This window comes from Caenorhabditis briggsae (genome assembly GCF_000004555.2).
Source record: "Caenorhabditis briggsae complete genome, chrI, whole genome shotgun sequence".
Taxonomy (NCBI): Eukaryota; Metazoa; Nematoda; class Chromadorea; order Rhabditida; family Rhabditidae; genus Caenorhabditis; species Caenorhabditis briggsae.
In genome coordinates, this window is record NC_013489.2 from 14,880,350 (window position 1) to 14,900,692 (window position 20,343).

General features: G+C 37.4%; 2 protein-coding genes across 2 annotated transcripts; both read left to right on the plus strand.

Moving 5' to 3' along the window:
- Positions 1–701: 701 nt before the first annotated feature.
- On the plus strand, positions 702–12,011 carry Cbr-ptr-23 (the record flags this gene model as incomplete). Its single annotated transcript, XM_002640644.1, has 14 exons — positions 702–786; positions 1,212–1,416; positions 2,451–2,673; positions 2,734–2,914; positions 3,718–4,188; positions 4,861–5,171; positions 5,763–6,074; positions 8,763–8,946; positions 9,292–9,472; positions 9,751–9,867; positions 10,662–10,972; positions 11,020–11,162; positions 11,634–11,748; positions 11,902–12,011. The coding sequence occupies 14 exons, from the start codon at positions 702–704 to the stop codon at positions 12,009–12,011; spliced, it is 2,949 nt and encodes a 982-aa protein (XP_002640690.1).
- Positions 12,012–16,829: 4,818 nt separating this feature from the next.
- On the plus strand, positions 16,830–16,898 carry CBG25435 (the record flags this gene model as incomplete). The annotated part of the gene is made up of 1 exon (XM_045241581.1): positions 16,830–16,898. The coding sequence occupies one exon, from the start codon at positions 16,830–16,832 to the stop codon at positions 16,896–16,898; it is 69 nt and encodes a 22-aa protein (XP_045100266.1).
- Between the last annotated feature and the right edge of the window lie 3,445 nt (positions 16,899–20,343).

Consider the following 20,343-nt stretch of genomic DNA (forward strand, 5'->3'; position numbering starts at 1 on the left):
AATTAGAGTCAAAGTTAACTGAACCTGTCGATGCACTATTTAGGGCGCCTTGTTTTATCCTAATTATCTCAATTACTCATCTTTTATTAGTTTATCAGTTTTTGATATCTTTCCCGGGGACCGAGCTATAAGGATCTCCCATCTAGGTCCATCTAGATAATTGGGATATCTAGACTACAATCTGACTACAGCTAGTTTTGTAGTGGTCTCCTTTGTCATAATCATGTACCATCTGTAATACCCTGTTTTCTTGGTCCCCCTCCTTTTCTCTGCGTCTCTTCCTCTCTCACCTGTCATAAGTGTCTTGTACTATATGCCTTCCCACAGAACTTCTTTGTTTTCCTCACTTGACCACCCACCCAAACATAGGCGGTCCAGGGTTTCAAGTGTTTTTTGAGGCCAAAACTGGTCCACTTTTCGAAACTACTGAAAATTGCAAAAACCACTCTTCTCTGTGTGACCCCTTTTGGGAGCAATACTTTTCGTTTGCCCTCACCAACTTTCAAATTTAAACTCAAATATCTCAGTTTCTGTAGAAGATATCAAGAATTTGTCAATTGATAAAATATTTGTGATATTATGATAAACTTTTTATCAGTTGACCACTTTTTCATATCTTTAACAGGAACCGAGATATATGAGCTCAAAGTTTATCCTGATTTTCAGTCACATTGGCGCCTCCACCAACCGCCGCCGCCAACATGGACGGGAGCATCGCCCGTCCCAGACGTCAATCATTGCTCATCGGACAGCGATCGCTTGACGTCTACAATGAGGTTGATCAGGGTAAGAAAACACGCTCTATTGGACTTTTAAGGGACTTTTGAAAATCTCAAATTCAGCCAAATCGCGGCACTGGATTTCTAGTGGAAACAAGTTTTTTGGAACGCCTACAATAGTACATCAAACTTGTTCAAGTAGTCTGAAATTTTTAGAATGTACTAAACAAGACTATAGCTTCATTTTTGTAGTTGATACTTTTTTCTGAAAACTGAGTCCTGAGGAGATAAGCCACACCGGCGCGATGGACCCCCTCTCCCAGACAGACAGGCGCCCATGGCGCTTCCACGTGGCATACCTCCCTAGGACCACATTTTACAAAAATGTTGTCAACTACAAAAATAAAGCACAAGTCTTGTTTAGTATACTCTCAAAATTTCAGCCAAATTGAAAAAGAGTATCATACTTTTGTAACGCCCGAAAAATTCCAGGACCCAAATTCGTGCGCTGGATCATCGGGAAATTCCGGAATTGGGGATTTCTGATTGCCAAACACGCGTGGCTCGCTATCATCATCTGCCTTATCATCTCATCACTAGCCATGGTCAAGATTCTGTTAACGAAACAAGCCAACGATATTACCGGTTATACGCCATACGGAGCACGTGCCAAGGATGAGTATTTGGAGTATCAGAGGTAAGGAAGGCGGAGGGGGAAGGGCAAGGGGAAAGGCAAGCTAGGATAAGCTAAGGTAAACTAGGGCAAGTACGGCAAGCTAGAGCAAGCAAGGCAAACTAAGGTAAGCTAGGGCAAGTTAGGACAATCTAGGACAAGGTAGCCAAGGTAGGGCAAGTTGGAGCAAACTAGGGTAAGGCACGGCAAGCTAGGGTGTGTAAGGACAAGCTAGGACAAGCAAGGGCAAGCTAAGACAACCTAGGGTAAGATAGGGCAAGATAGAACAATCTATAGTAAGCTAGGACTAGCTAGGGCAAGCTAGGGCAAGCCAAAAACCACAAATGTCGAATGAGAAATGGGTTGGGCTAGTTTAAGACGAGTTAAGACAAACTAGGACAAGTTAAGACATGCTAGGACATGTTAGGAGAGGTTAGGGCAAGATAGGGCAAGATAGGGCAAGATAGGGCAAGCTAGGGCAAAAATGAACATGATAGGGCAAGCTGGGGTAAGTTAGGATCAGCTAGGGCGAGTTAGGACAACGTAGGGCAAGGTAAGGCAAGGTAGGGCAACCTTGGACAAGGCAAGGCCAAATTTAGCACAAACCAAAGACAACAAATGTCAAAGGTTGGGCAAGTTTAGGACAAAACTTATCCTCTCTTTGCTTTTTTCCGATCCTTCTCTAGTTTTGCCGACTAACTTGCCCTAAAAATGCCCAATCCTATCTATGCCCAACTTGCCCTAAATTAGTCCGGTTCTTGCCCAATGTGCCCTATCTATGCCCAACTTCCCCTATCTATGTATGCCCAACTTGCCCTAAAGATGTCTGATCCTTGTCCTATCTATGCCAAACTGCCCTAAGCATGACCGATCTTTGCCCTATCTATGTCCTATCCTTGCCCATGCTCTTCGCCAACTTGTCCTACCTATGTCCAACTTGCCCTAAAGATGTCTGGTCCTTGCCCTAAAAAGTCCTATCCTTTCCCTAACTTGCCCTAAGCATGCCCAATACTTGCCCAACCCTTGCCCAACTACTTCAAAATCTCTTTTTCTTTCAGATTCTTCTCGAGCTCCGGCCTCCCAATCGCTGCCTATCTCTTCATTGTTGCCAAAGACGAGGGAAGTATGTCCCGTCCGGACTATTTGGATGAGACGATTCAAGTGTTGAATTTCGCTCTCAATAACATCACAATGTACGATTCGATATCCGGAAAAAACGAGACGTTCAATCAGTTTTGTCAAAGTTTCTGCCAGATTAATGAGCCCGTTCGACAGTTTTATGTGAGTTTTTGAAATTTGGTTTGGCGGGAATTTGAATTTTGAAATTTCCAATTTTTGCAGAACGGGTACCAAATTCTGAGCGATGGAGAACAAAACACTAGGATTAAGATACAGTACCCTGTATCGGATATGTTCGGAAGACAGTTCTCACTTCAGCCAAACTTCTTCGGAGTGGAACTTTTCGATCAACCGGACGACGCCGCCAAGTTGTTGGATTCTGCTGATGGAGATTCGGTTTTGGGTGAGCTTTTGTAACTTTTTGGGATTTAGAAAATTGGAAATTTTTAATAAAAATTGGTCCACTGGAAGCGGAGATGTGAATTTTTAGAAAACGTTTTCGGAACCGTCTACTTTGAGCTCAATTATCTCAGTTCCTGGGAAAGATATCAAAATTTTGTCAACTAAGAAAATATTGGTGATATTATGATAAACATTTTGTCAGTTGATTACTTTCTGATATCTCCCACAGAAACCGAGCTCAAATGAGCTCAAAGTTAAGAGGTCGGCAGCCGTAGCTCAGCCGGCGCGAGCCGTCTTTTCAACTTTGAATCAATTTATCTTGGTTACTGTGAAAGGTACCAAAAAAGTGTCAACCAACAGAATGTTACTGATACTATGATAAACAATTTATCAGTTAACAACTTTTTGAAATCTTTCACAGGAAATGAGATCCATGACCTCAGTTAACGGTTCGGGGCTCACTCGAGGGTTACTTTAATAGATAGCGGTAAACTTTGAGGCAATTTATCTGGGTTCCTGAGAAAGATATCCGAAATTTGTCAACTGATAACATATTTTTGATAATATGATAAACATTTTAATAGTTGACCACTTTTTGATATCTCTTATAGGAGCCGAGATAAATCGACTCAAAGTTGAGGGTTGTGCGGACTTCTAAAAGTGGTGCCAACATTGAGCCAGTTTATCTCGGTTTCTGTAAGAGCTACCAAAAAGTTGTCAACTGATAAAATGTTAGGGATATTATGATAAACAAGTTATCAGTTGACTAATTTTGTACTACAAGCCTAGTTATAAAATTTCCAGAACTCAATGCGACTCGTCTCGTCGATCCAGTCTCCAAAATCACGAATGTGAAGTCAGTGAAAATGATAACTCTCCAATTCCGTGCCGAACACAAAGCCGGCTGGACAGATGCCCAGGTGAAGAAATGGGAGATGAGTCTTGTGGATATCTTCGAGCAGAGATACAACTCAAAACGTCTCAAAATCTACGCCTACTCTCAGTCGTATGTGGAAGAGGAGATGGTTCGAGGAGGCATCATTATGATCCCATACCTAGTCGTTGGATTCGCAATCATGTGTCTGTGCAGTTGTGTGTTGGTCATGATCCGAGCGTTGTACATGCATCAGGAGAATGGATATAAAGTCATTCTGGCGATTATGGCTTGTTTGACACCCCTCTTGGCTTGTGCTACCGCCTTGGCACTCATGTTCACTTGTGGGGTCCGATTCGCGTCAATCTTGTGTGTCATTCCGTTTTTGGTTCTTTCGATTGGTGAGTTTTGGTTATTTTATTAGAAAGTTTGGGTTGTAAGAATCGTTTTGGTATAAAGCAGACAGTGTTTAGTTGAGTAGCTGTTGATTGTGATCTTACCAGTCCGTTTACGCCCCTTCGGGGCTGAATCTCCTGGCCTCCGGTCGCCCTCCACCCTTTAATGTGGTGAAACCAAAGAACGTCTCCAGAAGACTCCAAAATCAAAATTTTGAAAAACCAAAAGTTTGGGCATCAACCAAGACACAATTCTGATCTGTCTGTCCAGGTTTCAGTTTGATCGGTTAACTTTGAATGAGTGCTAAGGTGCGCTACATACATACGCACATACAGAAACTAGTGAATGTTATTAGTAATGATAGCTTAACCGCTAGCTTTATGACCTGTAACTTTTTATATCGGCAAGGTACATCCCCTTATTTAATACCATTTTGTAGTACTTTTCAAGTTCTATCGAATCTATTTTAGTTGGTCAAAAAATATTAAGTCTGAATGAAGCTAGGACTGAAAGTTTAGCTTGATCCTTCTAGAGAGAGAGAGAGAGAGAGAAAATCCTATTAGGAATTTTTTTTTAACCCAGAGCTCTACTTTTTCTTTACATAAAACATACGATTTTTAAACCAAAATGATTCTTAGGACACTTTCTACAAGATTATAACAAAATAAAGTTTCCAGGTGTCGACTCCTCCTACCTAATGATCCATGAATGGCAGCGTGTGACGAAGCACATGCGGGAGACGCCTCGGAAGAAGGACAGTGTTGGACACAGAATGAGCGAAGTGATGGCAGAAGTTGGTCCGGCTATTCTGATCTCCTGTCTGACTAACATGTTCGCTGACTTCGTCGGATCGTTCACATCGTCTCCAGAAATCACACTTTTATGTACTGGAAATATGTTATCCATGTGGTTCGCATTCATCTATCAAATGACTTTCTATGCTGGATTAATGTCCATTGTTGGAGGATATGAGTTTGGATCTGATGAGGTTTGTGGGTTTAGAACATTTTAATAGATTTTCTGATTCCTAAAATGCAAAATTGATCGATTTCCGACCCTAGGATCTAGGCACAAAATTAACTCCAAAAAGACCTAGCCAGCAAATAACAGACAAGATTTAAGCGTCTACAAAAGTAGATCAAAATAGCTTGATTTATTTGAAAATTTCAACATATACGTTACAAAACTAGGGCTTCATTTTTGTAGTTTTTGAAAAATTTGGTCCTGACGAGATATGCCACGTGGAAGGCAGCATCCCCTTTTTGCCTCCTGATCGCTTGGTTCTCATCGAGCTTGTCTTCCATGTGCCATAACTTTCCAGAAACGAAAATTTCAAAAAATGTGTTAACTACAAAAATGAAGCCCGTTGCTTGTTTAGTATATTCTGAAATTTTCAAATCAATTGAAACTCTTTTAAGCAGATTTTCGAGCGCTTGAATTTGGCTTACTGAAAAACCTGTATTAGAAGGGTCTTTGAGATATTTGAGCTTAAAGTGTTCACTGTTTATTAATGGAAAATCGAAAAAAAAACAACTGTGCATTTTTTAGCAAATCAATTCATTAAAAAAATAATTTTCAGATAGACAAAAATCGAATGGAAATCAATATAGCTGAGAATCGAGTGAACATCGCTCGCCACCATCGTCCCCTGACCAGACAACCTTCCAAATTCCACGAAGCCACCCAGCCTATCATCTCGGATTCCCTCCAGAAGTACACACATCTCATGACGACTCCACTTGTCTTCGTTTCCATTTGTCTGGCCTACTTGGCTTATTTGGCATTCAGTGTTTATGGAATCACTCAACTGAATATCAATTTAACTGCTCAGAAGTTGTTCGCACTGGATTCGCCGTTGCTGGAGTTGGATGATTTGAGAATCAAATATCAGGTATTTAGGGAAAGATTTGAGCCTAATCTATCGAGACTCGTAGGGAATATAGGAAAACAAGGTCAACTAAAAAAATGTGGGAAAGTTAATTTTACATAGTTTAATAGCTTAGAACTCTTTGATATCTTTACTAGAAATCGAAATAAATGGGTTCTAAGGAATCAATCCCCTACAGTATCTCAGGTTCCGAAAAACTACAGTAATCCTAAAACTCTCAAAAAATGAAGCGACCATGGTTCTCAAATTTCAAAAAAGGAAACTACCGTAATCCTAAAATTTTAATTTGAGTGTTTTCGGAACACAGTAATCCTTAAAATTCCAAAAAACTACAGTAATCCTAACTCTCAAAAAATGAAACGACCATGGTTCTAAAATTTCAAAAAAGGAAACTACCGTAATCCTAAAACTTCAATTTGAGTGTTTTCGGAACACAGTAATCCTTATCTCCAAAAAACTATAGTAATCCAGATTTTCATGAAAATACAGTAATCCTAATTTCAAAAATGAATCTACAGTAATCTTCAATTTTTCAATTAGAAGTTTCCGAAACACAGTAATTTTCAATTTCCAAACAACTTCCGTAACCCGTATTTCTGAAAATAGAACTACAGTAATCCAGATTTTCATGAAAATACAGTAATTCCCCATTTCCTTAATTCTCATTTTTTGATTGCAAACTACAGAAATCCTAATCTTCCAAAACACTACCGTAATCCTCATTTACAAATCTACATATACGTCTCCAGCGCTTCAAGCAGCTAACTGGTGCCTGGTTTGCCGCGCCTCCGGCGCTTCAAACGCCGGAAAACCAAAATGAAAAAAAGAAGAAAAGAAGAAAAAAGACACCACACCATTTATTAAAAAAAAATAGCAAAGTTCGAATAGTGTACTGATTAGCCAGACTAGAAACTAATCTGTTGATCCCTTTCGCCACGTAGAGGCTCAGTACATGAAAGGGAAACAAGGTTTATTTGACCAATGGGATCACCTTCTAAAACCCATAGGGCGTGGAGGGAGGGGTCCCCCACCCCCTAACAAAAAAAACAAGAAGTCAGCCGAAAAACCCCTCTTTTCGGAGACCATTGTCGGTTAATTTTCACAAGCTCCTTCTCATCCCGATAAGAAGCCACATTGCATAGCACTTTTCATTGTTGTCTCAATTTTTTTAATCTTTGATAAAATCTTCTGCTACTCGGGGACGTTCAGTGATAGAACACCTAGCCATGAACCCGGAAACATGGCGACCCTTAGGGTCTTTTAGTACTTTTTTCGCATCGGACCAATCGACAGAAAAAAGCAAAAGAGACAAGAAATGAGCAGCGGAATGCAAAGGGCTTCTTACCAGGGAGAAGGTGCCACTGAAAATTATCCAACAATAAAGATTTAACGAATTTCGGATTTCACAGCACTTTTTTCAATACGTGGGAGGGGGCGGAACCTAATATTGATTGATTTAATAATTTATTGCTTTACGTGAATAATTTTTTTACTTTAAAAAAGAACAGAGCAAAATAAATATGTTAATTCTCGCCGCAGGCGCACCAGTTAGCTGTTTGGAGCGAGCGCTGGAGGCGTGTATGTGGATTTGTAAATGAGGATTACTGAAGTTCTTGAAAAATATGGATTTCTGTAGTTTTATATTTTGAATTAGGATTACGGTAGTTTTTAAGTTTTTTTTTGAAATCTTAGGGTTAAAGGTGGGGGGACATGAAAAAATAATGTTCTCGAAATTCCGTTCAAAGATGCCCCTCGAGGAGTTGAACTTATGAGGGCGATGATTGAGGGTGCGGCGCCGCTACCGACTGAGCCACGCGTGCAAAGAGAAAGCCGCTGCCCGATTGCATACATAAAGGCGAGGACGACAGCTGTACGCAGAGTGACATTAACCGTTGAACACTGTTACGGTAGAATGCATACTCTGGCCCCAAAAATCCCCCCGTAAAATCTCCTGTCCCCCCCCCCCCACCTTTAAGGTAGTTTTAATGTTGAAAATTAGGATTATTGTAGTGTTTTGGAAAGTTAGGATTACTGTAGTTTGCAATCAAAAAAAAAGAGAATTAAGGATTTTGTTATGTCTGAAAATCTGGATTACTGTAGTTCTATTTTCGGAAATACGGGTTACGGAAGTTGTTTGGAAATTGAAAATTACTGTGTTTCGGAAACTTTCTAATTGAAAAATTGAAGATTACTGTAGATTCATTTTTGAAATTAGGATTACTGTATTTTCATGAAAATCTGGATTACTATAGTTTTTTGGAGATAAGGATTACTGTGTTCCGAAAACACTCAAATTGAAGTTTTAGGATTACGGTAGTTTCCTTTTTTGAAATTTTAGAACCATGGTCGTTTCATTTTTTGAGAGTTAGGATTACTGTAGTTTTTCGGAACCTGAAGGTTGAGACAGTTTTTAAGTTAGGATTACTGTACTTTTTCAAAAATTGAGGAATACGGTAGATCTATTGTTGAACATAAGGATTACTGTAGTTTTGTGGAAATAATGATTACTGTAGTTTTACTTTTTTTAAGGCATGCTTTCATTTTTCAAGTCTGGGGGTTACTGTAGCTAAACTTGCACCCTTCCTAGCTGACATTCGGACATTTTACTTGTGAATAATATTTCTTTTCCACTATCAAAAATTACCAAAACCCAATTTTTAAGAATTTTTTGAAATTCTAGAAATATTCCAGGTCCCCGTCTACTCCATGGCTACCGTATTCGTGAATACACCTGGAAAACTGGAAGACCCTGCTCGTTTGAAACGTCTCAACGAGTTTGTCAGAGAAATGGAATCGATAAATGGAACATGGGGAGAAGGATGGGGAGAACTTGGAACCAAATACTTCATCAGAGATTACGACGTCTTTCAGCAGTGTGAGTTTTTTGAGGCCTCTACAAAAGTATTTCAAACTTTTTCGATTTGGCTGAAAATTTCAGAGAATACTAAACAAAACTAGAGCTTCATTTTTGTTGTTGACAACTTTTCTGGAAAATCAAGTCCTGAGGAGATATGCCACGTGGAAGCGTCCCTCTTTCCTGCAACGCGTGCGCAGGAGGGGGAGGGGGGTTCCGCTTCCACGTGGCGTATCTCTCCAGGACCTAATTTTTCAAAAAAGTTGACAACTACAAAATTAAAGATCACATCTTGTTTAGTGTATTCTGAAGTTTTCAGAAAAATCTAAAAAGCTTAAACATGTTTTGTAATTCCAAAACTTTTAGCATTCGGAAGTGAGGATGAGGACGAGGACTTCATGGACGAGGACAAACCAGTGACGGTGCATTCAGATGACAAAATGACATATCGAGAGGACGAGCTGAAATACTTCTTAAAGTGGCCAGAATACGATTTTTGGCAGGGATTTGTAAAGCTGAGAAATGCAACGAATTCGACGGATCCAGAGTGAGTCTTAAAATTTTTTGAAAGTTGAAATTTAGGGGGATGAATGTACGCTCAATTGAAAATTCCACAAGGGTAGACGCAGACAGTTAGAGTGTCTAGCTGTCTGCGCTCTCTCATCTCCCCATAATCTCTCGGATCCAAACTTCGAGACGAGCCGGGACAATGAAATTTGGACAGTCTTGTGTCGTTGTTTGATGTACTACGGTCCTTTTTGGCATTAAAAGAAAAAAAAAATTGTATTCCAAAATTTCCAAAATAACATTTTTCGAATTTTCCAGAGCCGAGGAGCTCGATCGATTCTTCTTCACTACTGGATATCATGGAGAGAAACTGACGGTGTGGACGGAAAGAGGAGAGATGTTGAGGGCTTGGAGAAAGGTTGTCGATAAGTATCCGTGAGTTTTTTTTTTCAATTTTCAGTTAAGAGGATTACTGTAGCTAGAGCCTGCTGCCCTGTCGATGTACCTTTGGACCTAATTATCTCAATTCCCATGAGAGCTATTTAAAAATTATAAACTGATAAAATGCAGAAAATGAAATTCTACATATTTTACTAGTTAATAACTTTTTGATATCTGTTTTAGAGACTACGAGATAATTAGAATCAAAGTTTGTTCAACTTGGTGATGCACCATGTAGGAGAGATTGACATTTTTAAGTCTAATTATCACGATTCTCAAAAAAGCTACTCAAAACCTGTTAACTAATGAAATGTAGAAAATTGAATTTTACACATTTCAATAGTTAAAATGTTCTTTCTATCTTTTTTTGAAAATTGAGAAAATTATCATTTCAAAACACTGGTTCAAAGCTTCCTCTATGCTCAATTATCCTCCTTCAAGCCTAATTATCTCAACTTCTATGAAAGTTGCATACAAATTTATAATTACTAAAATGTAGCTTATAAAATTCTACATATTTTACTAGTTGATAACTTTTTGATATCTGTTTTAGGAACCGAGATAATTAGAGTCAAATTTTGCTCAACCGGTAGATGCACCATGTAGGCGAACAAGGTACCTTTAACCGTAATTATCTTGATTCCCATAGCAGCTAGTTAAAAACGGTACACTGATAAAATGTATAAAATTAAATTCTACACATTTTTCTAATTAGCACTTTGTCTCTAGCTCTTTCCCAAATAGAGATAATTGACGTCAAAAAATTGACTCAATCCTCCCTTTTCCAGAGACTTCGGAGCATCTGTATACCATGAAGATGGTGTCTACCTGGACCTCATCGATAATATGCCAACTGACACGTGGCAATCAGTCCTAGGAACTCTTGTCTGCATGGCTCTCGTCTGTTTTGTCTTCCTCAACAACCTCTTCACCGTCGCCATCGCTTCCCTATCAGTCTTATCGATTTGCGCCGGTATTCTGGGAATTCTCTCCTGGTGGCACGTGGATTTGGACCCCATTACAATGGCTGCCATGATCATTTCCATCGGATTCTCTGTTGATATTCCAGCTCACGTCTCCTATCACTACTATCAAGCTTGTGAGTTAGCTTAAAATGACTTTAGATAGCTAAAAATTTAATTTCAGCTATCCAAGAGGGTCCCATGTCCCCTCCATCGTCTCGCCTGGCTAATTGTCTGTCATCAGTAGCGTTCCCGGCTCTTCAAGCAGCTCTATCAACAATTCTCTGTGTTTGCAGTTTGCTCTTTGTCAATTTGTACATGGCCGAGGTGAGTGGAATCTGGAAAAGTCCGTTACCGCCACTTTGAACCCATATATCTCGGTTCCTGTGAGAGATATCAAAAAGTGATCAACTAATAAAATGTTTATCATAATATCAGCAACATTTTATCAGTTGACACATTTTTGATATCTATTACACAAATCGAGATAAATTGATTCAAAGTTAGAAACGGCGGGCTGAGCTACTGCCGTCCTCTTAACGTTGAGCTGAATTATCTCGGTTCCTGTAAGAGATATCAAAAAGTGGTCAACTAGTAAAATGTTTATCATAATATCACAAATATTTTATCAATTGCCACTTTTTGGTATCTTTCACAGGAACTGAGATATATGCGCTCAAAGTATATGAGCTAGAGAAAGAGTGTTTACATTATTTTTGTGAAAATCCTAGGATCATTTTCAAGGCCTTTTTTTAAGCTTTCTTTTCTGTGACTTTCGAAAAAAAGTTGAAATTTCAGGTATTCGTAAAAACCATGGTCCTCTGTGTGGTACTTTGCAATTTGCATGGTCTAGTCTTCTTGCCTGCAATTCTTATTCTTCTGGATTCAATTCGATGGGCGTGTCGACCGAAAGGTACAAACTACAAACTACAAACTACAATCTAGGCTACAAACTAGACTATAAGCTACAACAAACTTTTTCAGAATCTCAAAACTTCTAATTATCGAAATTTCAGAACCAGACTATAAACTACAAACTACTAAATACTAAAATTTCAACTTTCAGGAGCCGCTGCTCAACGCCCGAAACTACCAAAAACGAATTCTCGGCAAAAACAGAAGAATGCAAAAGTACAACCGGAAAAGAGCTCCGTGACTGATCGGCCGGAAGTCTAACTTCCACTTGTTGATTTAATTACCCCTAATTACCCCTAATTACCCCCATCCACCAATTATCTCATGACACCAAACCTCTCTCTCTCTCTCTCCCTAAATTTAAAATTAAAACTTTGTCTGTCTAATAGATTTCCCTCCTCTTCCTGTCCATTTTTTTTCTGTTGTCTCGGGTACCCATTTCCCTTTTTTTGCTTCGAAAATTTTATAATTTTTTTAATTGTCTGAAAATTCGAATTTTCATATCCGCCGGTGATTTTGACACATCACTACTTATTTGTACAATTAGAGAACTGAATGAATACATTAGAATTGAATTTTAAATTTTTTTTAAATTTCGTAAAATTTGAGACACTCAAAAATAGACTTTAGATTAAACAATTTTTTTTGAAATTTTCAGAATACACTAAACAAGATGTGATCTTTAATTTTGTAGTTGACAACTTTTTTGAAAAATTAGGTCCTGAGGGGATATATCAGTTTTCTCAAATTAGGCCAATTTTGCAATTTGGTGAATATGACATTTTTCAGAAGTCTGAAAAGCAAGTTTAAACTTTTTCGATTTGTTTGAAAATTTCAGAATATACTCAACAAAATGTGATCCTTTTTCGTAGTTGACAACTTTTCTGAGAAATCCGGTCCTGAAGAGATACGCCACGTGGAAGCGGGATAACTCCTCAGGACTTGATTTTAAAAAAGTTGTCAACTACAAAAATGAAAGCTCAGCCAAATCGAAAAAAATTTGACCTACGCCGTCATCGAATGCAGTACAACACTCTGGAATCCTTCCTGACGTAATTCTCTCCCAGCAGAACACATTACACATTTTTTAGGGTTCGATTGAACATGGGTGACTTAAATGAATTCGAAATCTAAAACCATTCATCACGCATTACGCGCGTACTCATCTCTACTTGGCTCAATACATTAATGCTGGACCAAAAGTCAAATTTCTGCGTTACTCAAAGTCAACCTACATGTATTTTATCATGACTAGACAAGTAGACGGTATTCAAGCTGATAAAATGGTTGTAACCAGGGCGGGAAAACGCCGGCGGCCGCCGGCTTTCCGCCGTCTCACAGCGCAGCCGAAAACGGCGGCGAAACGCAGCGTTTTCAAAACACAGCCGCGCCGCGGCGCTGGCGTTCATGCTGTGTTTGCGCGAATTAGTTCAACTGTGTTTTTACAAATAAGTTCGAATATTGTAAATTCAAAAAGATCGCACCGGTGAACACACAAACAAACAAGTAAACAAGGGGGCGGAGCGATCCGCCCCTTTTCGCAAAGGCGCCGCGTAGTTTTTCGACGGTATTTTAGCGATGCCGTTTTTTGGTAATTTTTCATCGAATTTCTTCCGAATTGAAGGAAATAGTTTCTATGAATAAAATTGTACTTATTAAATTGGAAAAGAAAGATATGGAAAAGAGTTATGGAATCTGAAATCTGGAATAAAAACAGGCTTAATTATAGGTTTAGAATAATTCTTCATAACTTTGTTTCAACAAGAGAATGAGGTCGGAAATGTTGAAAAAATCGAAAAGAAAATTTTTTTTGGATTTCGAAAAAATGCCTTATAAAATGACTTAGCTTTTTTTTCGATCAAAAAAATGTTTGTCAATTTTTTGAGATTTTTTGTTAAGAAAACGTTTGACGTTCAATTTTAGTTACCGGATTCAAATATCAGATCGAGATCTCTTCTCGATACGAAGTTATGGACAAAAGCCTGAAACCGAATTTTGGCTTAAGTATAGGCTTAGAAAAATCCTTAATAACTTTGTTTAAACAAGAGATTTGGGCTTGAAATTTCGGGACATAGCTCAAAATTTTTTTTAGATAAAAAACACAAAAATTGCAGGTCGGACCCCTATCTATAGGGTTCCGGACCGCCCCGTTCGAACAGTTTATTATTTGAAGTAATTTTAAATAAAATTAATAGTTGAGGTTATAATAATCATTATGATAATAGGACGAATTCCAGTTGCTTTTCCCTTGCGAACTCTTCTGCGGACAATTTGACTGACACAGTTTCTGAAAACAAACAAATACGCATCACTTTGAGCTCAATTATCTCAATTTCTATAAGAGGTATCAAAAATGCGTAAACTAATAAATTGTTGGTGATAATATGATAAACATTTTATCAGTCAACAAAATTTTGATATCTTCCATAGGAACCGAGATAATCAAGCTCGAAATTCAAGTGCGCGGTTGACGCCGCCAGCTGCCTGTAGCTTGTCGACCGTGTAGCTCAATAGCTCAAAAACTAGGCTAGCTAGAAAAAGTTGTCAACTACAAAATTGTTTAGCATTAAATTTTACATAATTTTGTAGTTAACAATTATACTCTATCTAATCTAGTTTTTGAAATAAAAGCGTCTGAATTTCGCATGTGCAACTATTACCGTGAGCTCAATTATCTTGCACGTTTCGGCTTTGAAGAATGTTGTGAGACAATGCTTGGTGACCTAGAGTTTTTTTTTTGAAAAAATGGATACTTGAAGATAAAAAATGGCACACCAATCAATGTGGTTAGTTCAGCTGGAGGAGTGACAAGTTGATTCCGTTGGAGTATCGATTGTTCTGATCTACGTCCGTTACGTAATTCAGAAGAGCGTCCTCAAAGGCTATCGGACGGATCAAATACAGGTACTGACAACCTTCTCAACTAATCTGAACCAGTGGTCGTGTGTAGGGGAACCGAAGCTCACCCTACGTCCGATACGTAATTCAGAAGAGCGTCCTCGAAGGCTATCAGACGGATCAAGACGGACCAAAACAGGAATGGAGACAGATTGATGGGGTTAATAATAGAAAAATAAAAAAATAAATCATATTAGCAACATTTAACAAGCTTTTCTCTATTCTCCATCCACATCCAGATGAGTTTGTCTTCTTCTTCTCCGTCAAATTCGAGCTCATCCAGATGAGTTCGTCTTCTTCTTCTCCAGCTCCGTTTGTAATTCGCGAGTCGATAGGACTTCTGGAATGATGGAAGTTATATTATTTCGAAGTCCTTCCAATTATCTACAAAATGGTATAACTTTCATTTTCCTATCTCAATTTTGAAGCTAGATATGCGCCTTTAATCCATCTGACATGGTGCATCATCCCACCCTTCTGGAAGTTTGAAAGCGCAAAACTAGCTTCAAAATTGAGATAGGAAAATGGATGTTATATCATTTTGCAGATAATTTGAAGGGCTTTAAAATGATATAGCACTATTTATGGTTACTTTAATACTCTTAAAAAATCTTTACCTCTTCAGCTGACCACCTCATCTACGGTTTCCAATTCTCGCTGCGAATGGGTGTGGCGGTTCGAAGACTGAAGAAAAAAGAAAAATATCCAGAAAATTGTAGGTTGAATAAACTCATCTCATCCACCCTGGAGTAGTCCTTGATGCGCACAATTCTGTGGGGATCCGAAGATGGCGCCGACTAAAAAAAAAAAGAAATTGATTGAAAATTTTCCCCGAATTAAGGACAAAATTTGTCTAGAAAATTCATTTGAAAAAAGCGAAAGAAAAAAAATCAATATATGGATTTTTGATCTACACCTAATCGTTTTTTTTCTTTAGTATTTTTTCTGATCTCCAAAACAAGCGGTTGGTTTTGTCTTTTTTGAAGAGTACTCAAATGAGGGTAGAACGGCACCCGAATCGTCAAATTAGAGCCCATGTATTTCATTTTCTGTGAGAGATATCAAAAAGTGGCCAACTAACAAAATGTTGCTGATTTCATGATAAACATTTTATTAGTTTACAACTTTTTGATATCTTTTCCAGGAATCGAGATATATGAGCTCAAAGAATAGAGGTGGCGCTGTCGACCGCTCTCGACCAGCTCATAGTCAGGCGGCAAGCGCAGGCTTCTAAACTTTGAACCTATATAACTCGGTTCCTGTGGAAGATATTAAAAAGTGGCAAACTAACGAAGTTTTTATCAGAATATCACCAACATTTTATCAGCTGGCTAATTTTCGATATCTTTAAGAGGAACCCAGATAATTGAGCTCAAAGTTGATGGTTTCAGCGGCATCGTCAAAAATTGATTTTTAAAAAGACATCGTTTTTTTCTTATGAATTTCAAATCACATGAAAAAAGTCGTTACCTGAATAGCTGACAAGCTTAGCGTTATCTCCATTCTTGTTGCAAATAGTGTCGGCTCGAAAACTGGAAAAAAATAGGAAAATTATCTAAAATTGTGAGGAAAAGAGTTACCTCATTCATCCTGGAGTGATTCTAGACGTCCCGATTTTTAGTGTTCCGAAGGATGCTGTCAGCTGGAAAACAAAAATTAATTAGTTAATAAAAAACCTAAACTCTGAATGGAACACAGGAAAAGGAATAAATATCATCATCATTCTTAAAATCAAGAAATAGAGAGGTGTCTCTTTTATTCTTTGTATGTCATTGATTTTTCCCAGGGGACAAATCTGCCTGACCTAATTTTTGGGTCTGGCAGGTTCTGAATCCCAATTCAAAAACGTTTTTTTTCTAGATTTTAGATATCAAAATTAGTTTCCAAATTAAAGTAAAAAAATTAAATAGCAGAGAAAGGATATCGCGCCGTAGGCGCCCCAGTCGGACGTTTGAAGCGGCAAAACTTGAAAATTCGGTTGAAACGAGCGAAGGAAAAAAATCAAAATGGAAATTATGAGTAGATTTTTGATCTACAAACAATATTCCAAAAAAAGTTGAATTTGAAAAATTAGACAAAAAAAGTTTTCTTGATCTACCTAGTTTTTTAAATTTTGAATGGCCTAGATTTTTTTCCCAAATTTTTCGTACTAGTAGAAAAAATCTGAAATTTCAGAAAAAAATGAACAATATTAAAAGAAAAAAAACCGTAAACACTCTAATAGAACGCCACCCAAGCTATCAACTCTGAACTCATATATCTCCATTTCTGTTAAAGATATCGAAAAGCGTTCTACTGACAGATTGTTTATCATAATATCAGCAACATTTTATCAGTGGACCACTTTTTGATATCTCTCAAAGGAAATGAGATACATGGACTTAAATTTGACGATTCGGGTGGCGCTCTATTAGAGTGTTTACGGTAGTTGCAAGCGAACCGACTGATAACATTTCAATAGTACGAGATATTCAGACAGTGCCAATTGATAGATCTTGACAGGGCCCATCATGCCTATATCATTCAGGCCTGATTTCATTCCGGTAACATACCGCAACCCGGATTCTGTCTCTAATGATCTTTCTTTTCTTAGAATCCCAAATTTTCCAGATTTTTCAGACTCTCATCTTTTTTAGCCCAGTTTATCTCGGTTCCTGTAACAGATATCAAAAAAGTGATTAACTGACGAAATGCTTTTGACATTATGATGAACATTTTGTCAATTGACCACTGGGAATATTTTTGCGTTGAGCGATTTCGAATTGAAATTTAGACATTTACATAGAACCAAAATTTACATAGAACCAAATATAGAAACAAAAAGAAAATTCTGAATTTCAGGGGTCTGAAAATAGGTGTTATTGCAGAACCCCCCTCCCCACCTAGTTTTTTACCTCGATTCCTGTTAATCAAAAAGTAATCAACTGATAAAATGTTTTTGATAGTATGATAAGCATTTTGTCAGTTTATCACGATTTGATACCTTTTACAGGAAATGAGATATACGAGCTCAAAGTTGACGGCCCGGGTGGCGTTCTATTAGATTGTTTACTATATTTTTTTGAAATTTTTTTCATAGTTCATTTTTTTATCAGTTGACAATTTTTCGATATCATGTTTAGGAACTTAGATTTTTCAACGGTACAGTAACCATCTGATAGGCTGTTACGGTACCTCCAAAACCTTTTGTTCCTAATTATCTAGTTTTCTATAATTAATATAAAAAAATGAAACATAGTAAAACAAGGTAAACAATATAAAGGTTTTCATTAGTTAATCACACTTTTGTAACATAATTGCAAACCTAGATAATTAGGAGCTGAGAGTTAGAAGATGTACCAATTTGACCGTAATTATCTCAGCTTCTAGAAAAGGTTCAAAAAAATAACCAACCATTAAAATGTTTTAAATTCGATTTTACACATTTTATTAGTTGGTCACTTTTTGGTATGTCTTACAGGAACAAAGATATTTTAGTTTTAAGTGACAAAAGGCGCCCTATTGATAAGGATGATGCATTCTTTAACATCATATCATGGGTTTGAAAAATAGAACAAAGCAAAAAAATGCATAAATATGAATTTTGAACACTTTATCAGTTGACTTTTTGGAAATTCATCTTCTAGGAACTGAGATATTCGGGGTCAAATTTACCGGTTCTTCGGTAGAGGAATGGCGGCTCATTAGGAAGTTGGAATGACATTTTAGCTATTATCTCAGCTCCTAAAAGAGATACAAAAAAGTGATTAACTAATTAAAGGTGGGGGGAGATGAAAAAAATAATGTTCTCGAAATTCCGCTTAAATATGCCCCTCGAGGAGTTGAACTTGTGGGGGCGAGGATTGAGGGCGCGACGCCGCTACCGACTGAGCTACGCGGACAAAGAGAAAACGGCAGCCCGATTGCATACATAAAGGCGAGGACGACAGCTGTACGCAGAGTGACATTAAGCGTTGTACACTGTTACGGTAGAATGCATACTCTGGCCCCAAAAATCCCCCGTAAAATCTCCTGTCCCCCACCTTTAAATATAGGAAATTTAATTTTGCACATTTTGCTAGTTAACCCTTTTTTGATATCTTTCGCAAGAAGACGGATATTTCAGTTTAAACCTATTCCATCTAAAAATCTAGGAAATGTAAACACAGAAGAAAAAAGCAATTTTACACATTTTATTAGTTGGTTAATTTTTGATTAGAAATAAAAATCCCTCCGTGCTAGGTACCAAGAATTCTGAAATCCTGCTAATCCCCAAATCCACTTTATCATAGTTTATCTATAGAAAATACCAACAAAAAAATGCAAAAAAGACTAAAGTTCGCTTATCCCAATTAATATTTTCTTTCAAAAAAAAAAGTTGGAGTTCTTTTTTCCCCTTTTAATGCAATTTTCTTTTTTTATCCCCCCGTTTAATCTGTTGTCACAAATAATAAACTATACACATATCACTCTCAAGGATGTATATATGTTTTCTATTTTCTATTTTTACATGTTTTTTTTCTTTTTTCATCTTATTTTACCTGAAAATTAGGTTCGCTTTTTTCTTCTGTATATATATTTTTTTTCTACTCCCTTATTTTTAGATGGATTATGTTTGAACTCAAATATCTGGCTCTCTGTGAAAGTTATCAAAAAAGGGTTAACTAGCAAAATGTGCAAAATTAAATTTCCTATATTTTATTAGTTAATCTCTTTTTTGTATCTCTTTTAGGAACTGAGATAATAGCTAAAATGTCATTCCCACTTCCTAATGAGCCGCCATTCCTCTACCGAAGAACCGTTAAATTTGACCCCGTATATCTCAGTTCCTAGAAGATATATTTCCAAAAAGTCAACTGATAAAGTGTTCAAAATTCATATTTATGCATTTTTTTGCTTTGTTCTATTTTTCAAACCCATGATATGATGTTAAAGAATGCATCATCCTTATCAATAGGGCGCCTTTTGTCACTTCAAACTAAAATATCTTTGTTCCTGTAAGACATACCAAAAAGTGACCAACTAATAAAATGTGTAAAATTTAACATGCTTTATCAGTTTATTACTTTTTTGAACCTCTTCTAGAAGCTGAGATAATTACGGTCAAATTGGTACATCTTCTAACTCTCAGCTCCTAATTATCTAGGTTTGCAATTATGTTACAGAAGTGTGATTAACTAATGAAAACCTTTATATTGTTTACCTTGTTTTACTATGTTTCATTTTTTTATATTAATTATAGAAAACTAGATAATTAGGAACAAAAGGTTTTGGAGGTACCGTAACAGCCTATCAGACGCCCATCCCTCTCCCCAAATACCATCAACTTTGAGCTCGTATATCTCATTTCCTGTAAAAGGTATCAAATAGCGATAAACTGACAAAATGCTTATCATGCTATCACAAAAATTTTGTTCGTTGACTATTTTTTGATATCTGCTACAGGAACCGAGATAAATTGGGTCAAAGTTGAAAACTAGGTGGGAGGGGGGGGGGGGGGAGGGTTCTGTAATTTAAAACCTATTTTCAGACCCCTAAAATGTACAATTTTCCTTTTGTTTCTATATATATAACTTTTGGTTCTGTGTAAATTTCTAAATTTTAATTCAACATCGCTCAACGCAAAAATATTCCCACGAAAATCAGAGGAGAGAGGGGTAACACATGGAATTAAATAGACACATTTGAACAAGAGGGGGATTATAATTATGGGTTT